Below are 12,445 nucleotides of genomic sequence, written 5' to 3'. Positions count from 1 at the left end.
ATATTAAAATTTAAATACTATATATGCAGAGAGGAAACAAGCATCTTTCTTTTGCTTTGATTCATGTGCTATGTAGCAATATGACATGAAGAAAATACATCTGTCCCGTGAAATGTCCTTAATAAACCTTTAAGTCTTCAATATTATTTTTTAAAAATCTGTCTCAGCTTATCTCGGCTTATGAGTTAGAGAGCAAGAGCTTTTTACTTTCTCTTCTAGATAAAATGAATCAGTGAATTGCTTTAAATAATAATTTATAGAAAGTTGAAAAGCAAGCAGTAAGTGATGAACAGTCTATAATTGCTGGAGATTAATGATGGTTTATTGTAGGAAATATATTTATATACCAGTCACAGTTAAAAGAAACACTAAATTCTCCCAAGATTCGCTGCCAATTCAAGGTGAGAAGCAACAACAGGATCCAGATGGCATGCCTTTAAAAACAAAGAATATCAGAGTTCTAGTTTATAGCTACAATAAAACTGTATGTTATCAATATGACAAAATCTTTAAGTGTCAAAAAAAGGGAGAGAGTCAACTTGCTAAAGTATTGAAGAGTTAACATATTTGGATTTGAATCCTTTTTCTGATGCCACATTAAAAAAAATTAGTATAAAAAAGTAGCATACTGGACTATAGTGTTAGTCTTGGCCTTATTTTTTAAAAATTCTGTATGTTGGCATGGCAGATGCAGCACCACAGTGGGAAAAATAAGTCTGCTTACAGACTGGATGAGTTTCACTCACATCCATCATTGACTGCAGGACAATGCCCAATGCCCTAAGGGATGCCCATATTCTCTTTCTCATCTCTTAAAAAACTGACTCGGTCTAAGAATGGTAGGCCAAAACCAGAGCTGAGCAGTCAATTAAAACAAATATGACTTCAGGTGAGTATAATTGTACAATTAACATGAGAATTTTGCAGGTACAAAAAAACTGGACACCCCCACAACTCTTTTGAAGTTACTTTTTCAGGGAGTTTTCTTGTTTATTTTATGTTGCTTCTCTTCTGCTATTGATTTAGAGACACATGACGCCAGTCATAGGAACCACCTCTTTGTACTGAGACATCAGTGACACTCCTAGACCAGTCTCAGGGGTAGAGCAGGTGAATAATGAGTGAAAGCTGTGGTCTCCTTTCAGCTGTGGCAGTTTTACTACACTTCAGAAGAACAGCGGGACGAGCTACACTCCTGCAATGCCATGCAGCAATTTAATCCTGATGGACCTCTTCAATGCCTTAACTAGGAATGCTCATAATACCTCAGCTTATGTTCCTTTCCTTATTGCCTGCTCATCCTATCCCCTATTGCATTTTTACAGCGAGAGAACAAAATATTTAGTGTCTGTATTCAGATCACCTGCTCTGCTAAGCCTTCTCTATCAGTGACTTCCCTGAGTAAAGAGCTACAAAATTTGCTTGCTGATTTATCATTTCCATAACCCTCCATTCATTTAGATTGCACCAAGATGGACACCACAGTATTCTACCTGCAGAAACAAATGGCCACTACATGCACAGAAACCACAGAGTCTCTGAAGCACAGATGCCAACTTGCTACATTCTCTTCAGCTGGTAAAGCTACCTTGCCTTGATGCCTTTAGGCATCACTGATATTACTCAACAGATTAATCTTCCAGAGGCCATTATTATTATTTTTCCTCAAGCTTATTTTCCATCAGTCTTACTCCAAATTTAGAACTTTGGAAAAAATTTAACTGTTTTTTTTTCCCTGTATATATTGAACAGATAAAGCAGTAGATCCTCAGCTATCATGGAAAATGTAAATATAAAAATAAGCATGAGAACCAGTTATGGCCAATTTAATAAAGGTTGTAATTGTTACAGGCTGTAAAGTATAAGGAGTAGTTACAATTTTTCAGTTGTGTGACAATGACAGAAAGCAAATTAATTTGGGGTAAAATTATTCAAATTGTTTAGCTAATTTATCTTGCAACTTACCAAGCTCTTTGCTGCATAGATTTGTTGTTGTTGTTGTTGGTTATATTGCTTGCTTAAGCAAGTGGGCAGATAGCATCCTTTTAAGGCTATTTTTAGTAGTTTTCAGTACATTTCTATCAGTCTACATGTTCTTGCAAATATTTTTTTAACACAGTGTTGGAGTCCTTAATGAAATAACAAGTTTAGACTAGACTCAGATCCAAGGTATCTCTCCATTTCACAAGATAAAAACCAGTCTGTAAGACTTTCTCAACTTACTTTAGAATAGTACTTCTCAGCAGCCTGCTTGTTTTTCTCTGTGCCTCTGCCTAGCTGGAGGCATCTAGCCAAGTAGAAAGCAGCCATAGCAGCCCCCTTGGCTAAATAGGTTGGATGGCAATCATTTAGCTTGGCTAGCATGTTGATGTCATCATCTGCTGTAGCCCTGTTGTGGAATTTAGAGCAATATGTTAGATAATGATCGTTCAAGCAATAATTAAAGTTGCCAAATATGACTTTGACAATGCCTCCTTTCTGTTTACATTATTATCCAAAATAAGCTGAAATTTACATGTATTTGGCATCTTATGAGGATTCTTCTATTTTATATTTGATTTTAAGTTAGTCTTATTTGAACATTGTGGTATTGAACAGCAAACAAGTATACAAATTTTGAAGTCACTTTCACTATAGTTATATTAGTTATAAAAGGCAACATATTTTATGCTAATTGTTCCCTTTAAATTATTTCATGGAAATTGTATGTGGAAAAGCTCTTACTTCCTCTTATTTCACTACATGAGCAACCTCGTACTGGAAAATGTCCCTGCCCACAGCACAGGGGCTGGAACTAGAAGATCTTTAAAGAGCCAACCCAAGCCATTCAGTGATTCTAGGATTCTAAAATTTCCAGTTCTTACAAGGATATTGGCAAACCATAGTATTCTGAAAATCTTGGACATATTGGGAGCCTCTGGTTATAAAACTCTGTTAGGAAAAAACCACTCATCACTATCTCGGCTCAATGATTTCCTTTCTTCTGCATGCTTGCTGTCATCTTAGTTTCAGCATGTTTTTACTAAAAACCATTTTAAGAATCAGAGGGAGAAAGTGAATGTTGTTTTAACTATCAAGCTATAATTATCTAGTATAATCACTGTAATATTAGGAAATGCTATACCTAAGTGGGAGTTTTTTCTGTTGTCTTAAATCAGATACCCCCAAGCCCTATACCCTTTCCAGGTAGCAAACAGTAATAATGTGCTTCTTTATGCATCATTTTACTGATGTCAAAGTCACAGACTTGACAGAAGAAGGAAAAGTGCAAGTAATTTCAGTTTATAGGTACTTCCTATAAATCAGTGTTTATGAAAGATTGTTCTCAAATAATCCTCTGCATGTCAGTGCCTGCTAGATCACCTGGAAGTGTTGGGAATGATGTTCGTCCACCTAATTTGGTCCCATTAACAAATACAGTAACACAACTGTTCTTATTTAGCAAGAACATTGAAATAAAACAACAGTAACATATTACCTCTAGTTATTCCTGATACGTAACATTTTCCCCTTCCTTTCTGAAAGATAATCTATAGACTGCTGATGCAAATAATGAAAGCCAGTCAATTCAGGCAAAAATTCTATTTCAGTACAGCTGACTTCAAGAACGTACCACAGCAATTGGCAAGTACAACTGTGTGGGATAACTGAATTTGAAGTGAAGTATCAGTAGGTAATGTAGACTCCAAATATTAAGCAAGGTTATACCGTACGTAGTCACATAATGTTTTATGCTTGTATCTAATGTAACAAATGTAGTTGCTATGAGCACAGAAGGACAAATTTTAGCAGAAAAGGTATCAGTGCTTGATATTACTGGCTGAACTGCTACGATTTTTGCCTCAAGGCTGTCTTCAATTCTAATTAAGTGTAACTGTTTCAAGCATAGTTTCAGTGTTTTATTTCAGAAATGGTCACCTCTGACAGTACTGTGGGATTTCATTGCTATTTTCTGCAATTGGAATTGCAGCTGATGAGGTGCACTCTACTTGTCTGGATAATCTACCATGCAGCATTGACTGGAGGGGATTCATTCCCAGTGAGACAGGCTAGACCAGACTGAACACTCATCACTCCAGTTTGACAGTGCAAAAGAAAGAAAAGCAGCAGTTAAGAGAGAAACAGTCCTTCTCAGCATGGAGTAGAGCAAACAGCATCCATAGCTGAACTACTGATTTAACCAAGCTTCTGCTACTCAGTGGCATACAGTGCAGCTTCTGTAAGATGGTAAGGCATGACATGTTTGCTGCTGTGCAGCAGCAGCTATGTAGCCACACCCCAAAATGCACACACATGATCATGTGCCACTTGTGCAAATAGTCAATCTGCATCTTAATCCCAGCAAGTCAATAACCTGATTGACAGATTGAACTTTTATCAATACACTGGTAAATGGAGGTTTGTCACAGAAATGTGCTGTTTATCAGCCATAGAACATTGTGCCAATACTGCTCTTGAACCTGAAGTGGTTGCACTTGTGCCATGTTCCAACCAACTGGGGAATAAGCCAGGCCAAGCAGAGCAGCAACAAATGTTCCTTAGCTGCTTCCCAGGTGAGGAGCAGAAAACATCCACCCCAAGTGTTGGTGTACAGTGCACACAGCCTGGGGACCAAACAGGAGGAACTGGAGCTCTGCAGCCACTCAACCATAAGTCATACAACCATGGGAATAACTGAAGCAAGGTGGAACAACTCACATGACAGGAGGATCGTGGGGACGGCCATAGGCTGTTTTGTAAAGACACAAAAAGGAGGAGTCATGAATTAAGGAGAACCTTGAATGTGGAGAAACAAACTAGCAGCCTTATTGAATGCCCCTAGGTCAGGAACAGAGGGATCATCTCAAGAGGGACCTTACACTAAGCATCTGTTGTTGATCTCTGAATCAAGACAGTAAGACCAATGAGATAATACTTGGGTCACTTAAGTAAGCTTTGGGTAACAAAATCTGGATCTTATGGGTGACTAGAACTACCCAGGCATTAGATGCAATAAGAATACAGCAACTCCCAGGACATTCATGAAGTTCCTGGAATGGAGCAGTGGAGTGCTGCTGCCTCAACCAAATGTCAGATGTGCCAATCAGGAATGAGGCACTGCTTGACTTGCTACTCCCAAATCAAGGAAATCTAATTTGTAGGACCTCAGTAATAGCCTTGGGTGCAGTGATCACAATATTAAGGATCTGGGATCCCATTGAGCACTCTGATGGTTGGTACTAACACAAAGGTTTCAGATTTCAGAATAGTAAACTTCAGCTCACAGCACAGTTGGGAGGGTCTCCATAGGAAGCTTCCATGGAGAATAAAGGAGCTAGTAAGGAGCTGGGAATTTTTCAAGAATGCTCTTCTGGAAGCACAATGAACTGTTTGTTCATTCCCTTTAAAGGTAAGGAAAGTAGGTAGCAAGAGACCCACTTGACTTAATTCCAAGTTTCTGAGCCTGCTCAAAACCAAAGGAGATGCACACCAAAGATGGAAAAGCAGTAAAAGGAAGGGGTGGATTCACTGACCTTGTACACTTTTAAGATTCAGCAGGACAGGGTGCTGGGCCATTGTGTCTAGACTGTGCTTTTGCCAAGAAAGGTTGGACCAGATGATCACTGAGATGCCTTCCAACCTCAGGGGTCTTTGGCACTATGACTGTAGGGGTTAAAGGGAATGGTGAAGGCAGGAACCTAGAGGAGATAGTGCACAAGGAAGGCAGGATTGCATCTAGGCATCTGCTTTGGTTTCTAGTTCAAGGCTATTTTGCTTCATTGGATCACAAGGAAAAGTTCAATCATACTGAGGAATTGAGAACCTTATAGTATTAATTTTGTCATTGGCTATTCTGTTGTTAAAGATGTTTTGCAATTCATTATCTCTTACATTTCTTGAGTTTGAAAGACACAGGACCATAATCTAATAATAATTTAAATCTGTTTTATGTGGTCTTGCACGAAGAACCTTAATGAAGCATAGAACAAAAATTACCTTTTGGCTAGTTCAGCGGCTTTTGAGTAAAATTTTCCAGTGTAGTAATATTCCACAAGATGGCCTTGAGCATAGATATTTCCAAGTTCTGTTGCTTTTCTCAGGCACTCCAAAGCAGCTTGGCTGTTTCGACGTGTACCTTGTCCATAGAGATACATAATGCCAAGTGCTGCCTTTGATTCCAGATTTCCATTTTGACATGCTTTTGAATGCCAGAAAAAGGCCTGAACAAGAGGCACAAAGTCAGGGTATGTATTTACTTTGCTGATTTTCTTGTATACTGTTTCCACAAAAGCTTTTACACCAAGCATCCTGTAAGAAGTGCTTATACATAAAAGAAAGAAGAATCCTTGTAAGGCTTTTAAACCTGCTTCATTTACAGTCAGAGCTGTCAGTCAGTGTTACCTGCTTGAATTATGAAGGTTACCAAAGCTGGCACAACTTTAATCCATTCTATCATTCTTTCTGATACTCTCACAAAAAAAAACAAACCAAAAAAAACCAAAAAACCTTAGCTAGCAGTGTCAAGTGAGTCAAAATGAGGAATTCTGACTATCTGTTTACATTGGCTTAAATGGATGATAATGTCTAACTACTCAAAATACAATGTTCAGAGTCAAATATACCACTGTATTATTTCTCTGAAATTAAAAATTAGTCATGACTACTTTTTATTTCAAAAGGTAGGGCTTTACCTTCTTCATATCTTTTAGAATTGGCATAGAATAAAGCATTCCTAAAGTACTCTGGGCCTTTACACTTGCTTTTGGATTTCCATTGTCTGCAGCAGTAAGCCACAACCTAAGAAAATGGGGACAACAAAGTTTAAGAAACACACAATCTTATAATTTTTCAGGAAAATCACAGACTGCCCTTACCTTTCAGCCTCTTCAACTGAATGTTTAACACCACATCCTTCATAATATGCCCTGCCAAGATTGTATGCAGCTGCAAACTTCAAGTGATTTGCTTCTGGGGAATCAGAGTTGAATATTTTATTCATGTATTCCACTCCCTTCTCCTAAAATTGTAGGAAATATAAGTTATATAAGTTGTATACAAGTTATTATGTTCAGACTGTGAAGAGGATGACATATATAACCTGAGAATACACTAACTTCTGCCAGACAGGTAATTTTTTAATTTTTTCCCCTTTGAAGAAAAGCTGAGGCATACTGGCAGGACAGCTTGGAGAACAGTGTCATACCAAAGCAGAACTGACCTTTGGTTACTAGACAGCCCCTAAATTTTTGACCCCAGCATATTTTTAGTGTGAAACATTTCCTCATAAATGTTCATTTGATAATATATTACTCTTCTTCACTGACAAATTTTTTCCCAAAAATATTATTGTGCTTATGTAAATGAATGTCACATCCTACACTTGTAACATTTTTAATTTCAGAATTCTGAGAGCTTTTTAATATTGCATATTGTATTTGAAATCATAAAACAATCTTAACAAGAAGGCAAAGTGATACATAGTAGAATTTGAACTCTCTGCAATTAAAACACCTTAGACTCATAAAGGACAAAATCTGATCATGTTGAATAAACAGATGGATAACATTGCATATGAGCAACTGGGCCTCAGAATTACTTTAGAAATAAGATTTACACTGTTAGGATTTAGCATGGACACCCTGTATAAATACACTAGAAGCAGTCCTTTATAAAAGGTTTTGCTTTTATTTAGCTTTCATATTGTAATACACGAGAAAGAAAGTAACTTTGTTAAAATGTTTATTTGCAAGTAAACAAATGTGGTAATTATGCAGACATACAGAAAAAATAAACCACCTCCAAACCCCAATCAGAATGTTTTCAGTTCTGCTGACAATGCTGTAAGCACCAGACAGGAGTCCCAATTGTTAATATACTCATTGGTTCATTTTTTTTGGCCTTCTGTCTTATAATCGACCCTTTTATTCCTAATGCTTGTGTTCTTTCCTTATGCCACTCTTTAAGATCATCTTCATCAACAAATGAACTCTCCTTATTGTAGCAAAGCATTCCTTTGTCTTCCTTTTTTGCAATAGAATTCTTCAGTCTGAATTGTTCAAATGCTTGCAAATGTAATTTTTCATGTGTCTAACTTAAGAATAATACTGTCAACCATTGGTAGAAGCACAACCATCTCTGGCATCTGTGCTAAAAGAATAAGAAGTACCTTAAAAAATCTTTGTGCCAGAGATCTTATACTTTGAAATATAATTGTTTGATTTCCACTTTTACTCACTTTATTTTCATGTACATAATATGCTTATTAAAAAGTTAAAAAATTAAAGCAATTTAAAACGTAGCTTCCACATGAAGTCCAACCAAGCCCTTGAAAGTTAATTTTAAAATAAAAATTACTGTATTCTTTCATTCCTATTTTATTATAACCATTTTTGAGACCCTCCTCAACCCAGAGCCTTCATTCTTTAATGATGCTCTGTAAACATCTGCACTTTATGAAACTAAATGAACAGGCTGTTAATTTTAAACTAAATAATCATGCTTACAAAGAAGCTCCTAGTAATTATCAGCTGATATTAGAAGAAAAATGAAAAGCGTGCAGCTAAATAACTCACAGGGTCTTTTTTAGTGCCAAGTCCATCATAATACATTACACCAAGCTGATACATTGCTTGAAAATCTGTATCCTTGATTTTTTCAAATCGCTTTAACGCTTGTTTGTACAACCCCTGAGAAAGAGAAAACAAACAATAACTCTCTGATATATACACCCTTACTATTTTTCAATCTGGTATATTTCTCTCATGAATGAAGAACAAGAAATTGCAACCACAGAATTGTCAGGAAACAGAGTAAATAAAGAACCAAGAAAGTTGGGTAACCAAAAGCCATTCTGACAAACTTTCTCCCCTCCCACAAACTGCCACAATCTTTCCAATTTGAGCAGATAAAGTCTAGTTCAGAGTCCCTGCCCCCTCGATCTGACATCCTTTAACTTAGGTCAGCTGTTCTTACACCTTGAGGGTTTAACAGTCTGCTTTTACATCTCTGCTAAGGGCTGGTTTCACAAAGACTGGTTGATAACCAGATGTCTGAAGACTTTCATGGACCAGATGTCTGCCACGCATACCTTATGGAGGTATCACCTGCAACAACAGAGGTGTTTTTATTCCTAAGAATGAATCTCTGAGAGTATTTGCTTCTGCATTGTCTGAGAAGAAACCACACTTACAAATACTGTAATACAACAGTTAACTGAGCCTGGTGTCCTCAGTTAACTGAAATACTTTTACACATGAACAGTAAGTAAAAACAATAGAGAAATTAAAATATTCTTATCTATATTTTTACTTCAAAATTTCTGTGTGTTTTGATAAAAAAAAAGAAGACTGCAAAAGCTTAGAACTGAGCAACAGTTCAACACTCAGTCAAATGTCCTCACAATGACCAATCAATCCCTATTAATACTGACCAAGCTATTATCTTAATTGTCTTGGGAACTTATCCATTTTGATTGTGGGGCTTTGTATTTTTAAAGAACTCTGGAAAAAAAAAAGTGCCAGTTTCTTTTTGCAACTAGCTGTCATGAATATCAGAAAAAGAAGTACAGGAGGCACATTTAATCTCACCTTTCCTTAGTATTTTGTGCTATGTGAAGGAGACAAAGGGCTGTAATTAGGAAGTGGTTTTTTTTCCCCAGTATCTAAAAGTACAGTGCTGGGAGCATGTGCATTTTTAGGCACTACAGACATACATTAAAAAATGTGAAAATTAAAACCAACTCAAAGAATAAATTTAGGGATGTACAGCAATATCTATCATGGACATCCAAGCCAGCTTGTCAAGAAACAGAGAGGAGTCTGTTCATTCAGCTCCATGGAATTGTCTCATGGAATTATTAATGAATTCGTAATTCATTAATGAAAACATTAATTCATTAACGAAATCATTAAGGACAGGGCCCAGAATGCAGGAAGCCTGAGTGAGTTAATTCTGTTCCTGCTGCAAACCGTGAGACTGATTTACACTGTGCCACTGCTGCACTGTAAACAGCACTGCACCTGTGCATGTCGCATCAGGAAGTATCTGACTCATTGTTTGTACTACATTCTTTTCTATCTGCTTGAACTAAGTTCTAATTGTCACAGGAAGCTGAGGTTTACATTCACTTGCCAGCCAGTCTTACCCTGTTTCCTGAGGATTTACTTTCCAAGACTTGGATGACCAATTTTAGCCAAACTAGGCAGGGACAGAGATCTTGAAGATTATACATTTCAACAAGTTCTAGTTCCCAGGTGGGAAACAAAAATCGAAAGCTGTGTCTTGGTCAGGGCTCACTCTCACTATAACTGAAATCAAAAAGTGTTGTATTTGGGCAGTCAGCTGCCCAAAAACCCAACCTGGCCTGGAAGTTAGCTATAAGGATAGGCTGCTACTTACTTATCTGCTCCTTAGGAGACCTCTGAGGGAACTGGAAGACCTCACTAGATGTCTGGGCAAAGTGCAGCTTATTTAGGGGGAACACCAGGCGATTTTAATAGGAAGAAAACAGGCATAGGGAACTTCCCTCTTTTAGGTTTTTTAAGGTGTCTCTTTTTTCCCGGAAAAGGTGTTGAAAGCTGTCTACTTTATAGTATTTACTTAAAAGAGGGAAAGTACCTGTTCATAGTATCGTTGTCCCTTCTGAAAAGGTGATGGAGGATCTCCACGTGCCTCACTCCTCACTGGCGACTCCTCCGATTTTGCCAAGAGCACATCCCGGCAGTGGTTCTCTGATTAAAAACAGACACACGTTTGGGTTTGTCCCCTAAGAGGTGAAACCTGCCTTAATACAGTAGAGGTCAGAAGTTGGCCGGGTCCCCTTTCTAATATGGTCTTCGAGAGACTAAGATGAAAGAGAAGGCTCTGTTATAGAACCGGAAAGCTGAGCGAAGGCAGCCCGAAGGAAACGTTCAGTGAATGCAGCCTGACCGCCGAGTGCGTGAAGCCCGCCGTGAAGAGCTCAAACCCGCCAGCCGGGCCGGCCCGGGCGGAACCCGGCGGCCCGGGCGGAACCCGGCGGCCCGGGCGGAACCCGGCGGCTCGGGCGGAACCCGGCGGCTCGGGCGGTACCTGGTGGGCCGGTCCGGGCAGTACTTGGCGGGCGGGGCTCCTGCGGCAGCCGCTCGCAGCGCAGCGCCAGCCAGCACCGCCGGCCCAGCTCCCCCGGCAGCCCCGCGCCCGAAGGCGGCTCGGGCGGGGCCTGCCGCGATGAGCAGGCCCGGGACCTGGAGCTGCCGGCCGCGGATCGGCCCTTGGTGCTGTGGCGGGGCCTGCCGCCGCCCTGCCAGGCCCGTGCCGGCTCCCGGCGCCGCTCCATAGCCGGGCGTGGGGCGGCACGGCCTCCGGCAGGGCAGGAGAGGGACGGATGGGTGGATGGGGACGGAAGGATGGCTTTGCCCTTCGGGCTCGGCCCCGCCTCCGGCCGTTGTCGGGAGCGAGCTGTCAGCAAGCGGCCGGACGGGCTGCGGATCTTCCCTGCTGCCGCCCGTGCTGTCGGAAAATAACAGCAGAAGCCCAAAATGCTCCGCAGAACACTACAGGCAAAAGGAGCAGAAACTCTGAATGCAATTCAGAGAAAAAGGCACCAGGCCGTGACGCTTCAGTCCAGCAGGCGGGACTTCGCGCCGCTTCCAGTGATCAGAAACTGTTTGTTGTAATGTCGTTTGTTTTGCCCATATAGATATTAAAAAACTTTAAAAGGATAATTGAGGGAAGATGCTGTTCGAGGTTTCTCCTGAAATGTAAAGCATTGTTTCCACTTCTGTTGATTGCTTCTGGCTGTCTCTCTTACAAAAAGGGACTAATATCAAAATGCACGAGAGTGCTTTCAAAATAATCTTTAGCTGTGCTCCCAGCTTTTTCTTTTTTTTTCCAGATGATTATCATCCTTCCATTTTTGGCAGTGCGATCTGTTTCTATAGCGACAGGGACAGAGGCAACAATCAAAACGGGAGAGTGATCCCTGCAGATTTGTGTGGTTAAAACCATGGGCTCAATGTAATGTTTCCCAGCAGTCCCAAGTGACTTTAAGTACCAAAAAACTGCTAAAATTAATCCTGGTTCATTTTGTGTAGAGGATATAACCAAAGAAATCTACAGGAAAGGAAACTTTTTTTTTAAAGCATCAACCCATTACTTGATTGAACAGGCAGAGTGAAGAACAGTCTGTGAAAGCAGCAGTACCCTTCAGCAAAGACAACTAACAATTGACTAACAATGGATTGCATGGCTGCTTTTGATGCAGAAGGGTGTGAGATTCACCAGCACACCTTGGTTTATCTGACTGCTTACACATTCATTAGAACTATTTTTCCAATTTTATTTTGTTGATACATAAGCAAGATGTGTGATCTGAGATACAAAGCACAGAAGACTTTTTGCTAAGTTATTTTCCAGAACAGCTGTAGCCAGGAAGCCTTGTCCTTACCTGGCACTTGGGGCTGCCCCATACACAAAAGATGAGAAT

At 39.7% G+C, this 12,445-nt stretch overlaps 1 protein-coding gene across 2 annotated transcripts; it reads right to left on the bottom strand.

Moving 5' to 3' along the window:
- Window positions 1–306: 306 nt before the first annotated feature.
- On the bottom strand, window positions 307–11,296 carry LRP2BP (LRP2 binding protein). 2 transcript variants are annotated; one of them, XM_063156082.1, is made up of 8 exons: window positions 11,069–11,296; window positions 10,597–10,707; window positions 8,553–8,666; window positions 6,855–6,997; window positions 6,672–6,777; window positions 5,977–6,200; window positions 2,224–2,389; window positions 307–434 (listed from the first exon to the last, which is right to left on the bottom strand). In XM_063156082.1, the coding sequence occupies exons 1-8, from the start codon at window positions 11,294–11,296 to the stop codon at window positions 369–371; spliced, it is 1,158 nt and encodes a 385-aa protein (XP_063012152.1). In that variant the 3' UTR covers window positions 307–368. The 2 variants fall into 2 exon arrangements, with proteins under 2 accessions (XP_063012152.1, XP_063012151.1); XM_063156081.1 differs by having other exon boundaries at window positions 10,597–10,709; window positions 11,050–11,087.
- Window positions 11,297–12,445: the final 1,149 nt, after the last annotated feature.

The sequence above is a fragment of the Melospiza melodia genome, chromosome 5 (assembly GCF_035770615.1).
Source record: "Melospiza melodia melodia isolate bMelMel2 chromosome 5, bMelMel2.pri, whole genome shotgun sequence".
NCBI classification, from domain to species: Eukaryota; Metazoa; Chordata; class Aves; order Passeriformes; family Passerellidae; genus Melospiza; species Melospiza melodia.
Note: the sequence above shows the minus strand (reverse complement) of the source record. Positions and strands in the feature narration are given on the sequence as shown.

Bases quoted from the DNA above. Each gene is read 5' to 3' on its own strand.
- LRP2BP (XM_063156082.1), bottom strand. From the start codon at position 11,296: ATGGAGCGGCGCCGGGAGCCGGCACGGGCCTGGCAGGGCGGCGGCAGG. The intron at 8,667-10,596 runs GTACTTTCCCTC...TCTCTTTCTCAG, and splicing joins GACAACGATACTATGAACAG to GGGTTGTACAAACAAGCGTT. The intron at 435-2,223 runs GTAAGTTGAGAA...TTGTTTTTAAAG, and splicing joins CTGAGAAGTACTATTCTAAA to GCATGCCATCTGGATCCTGT.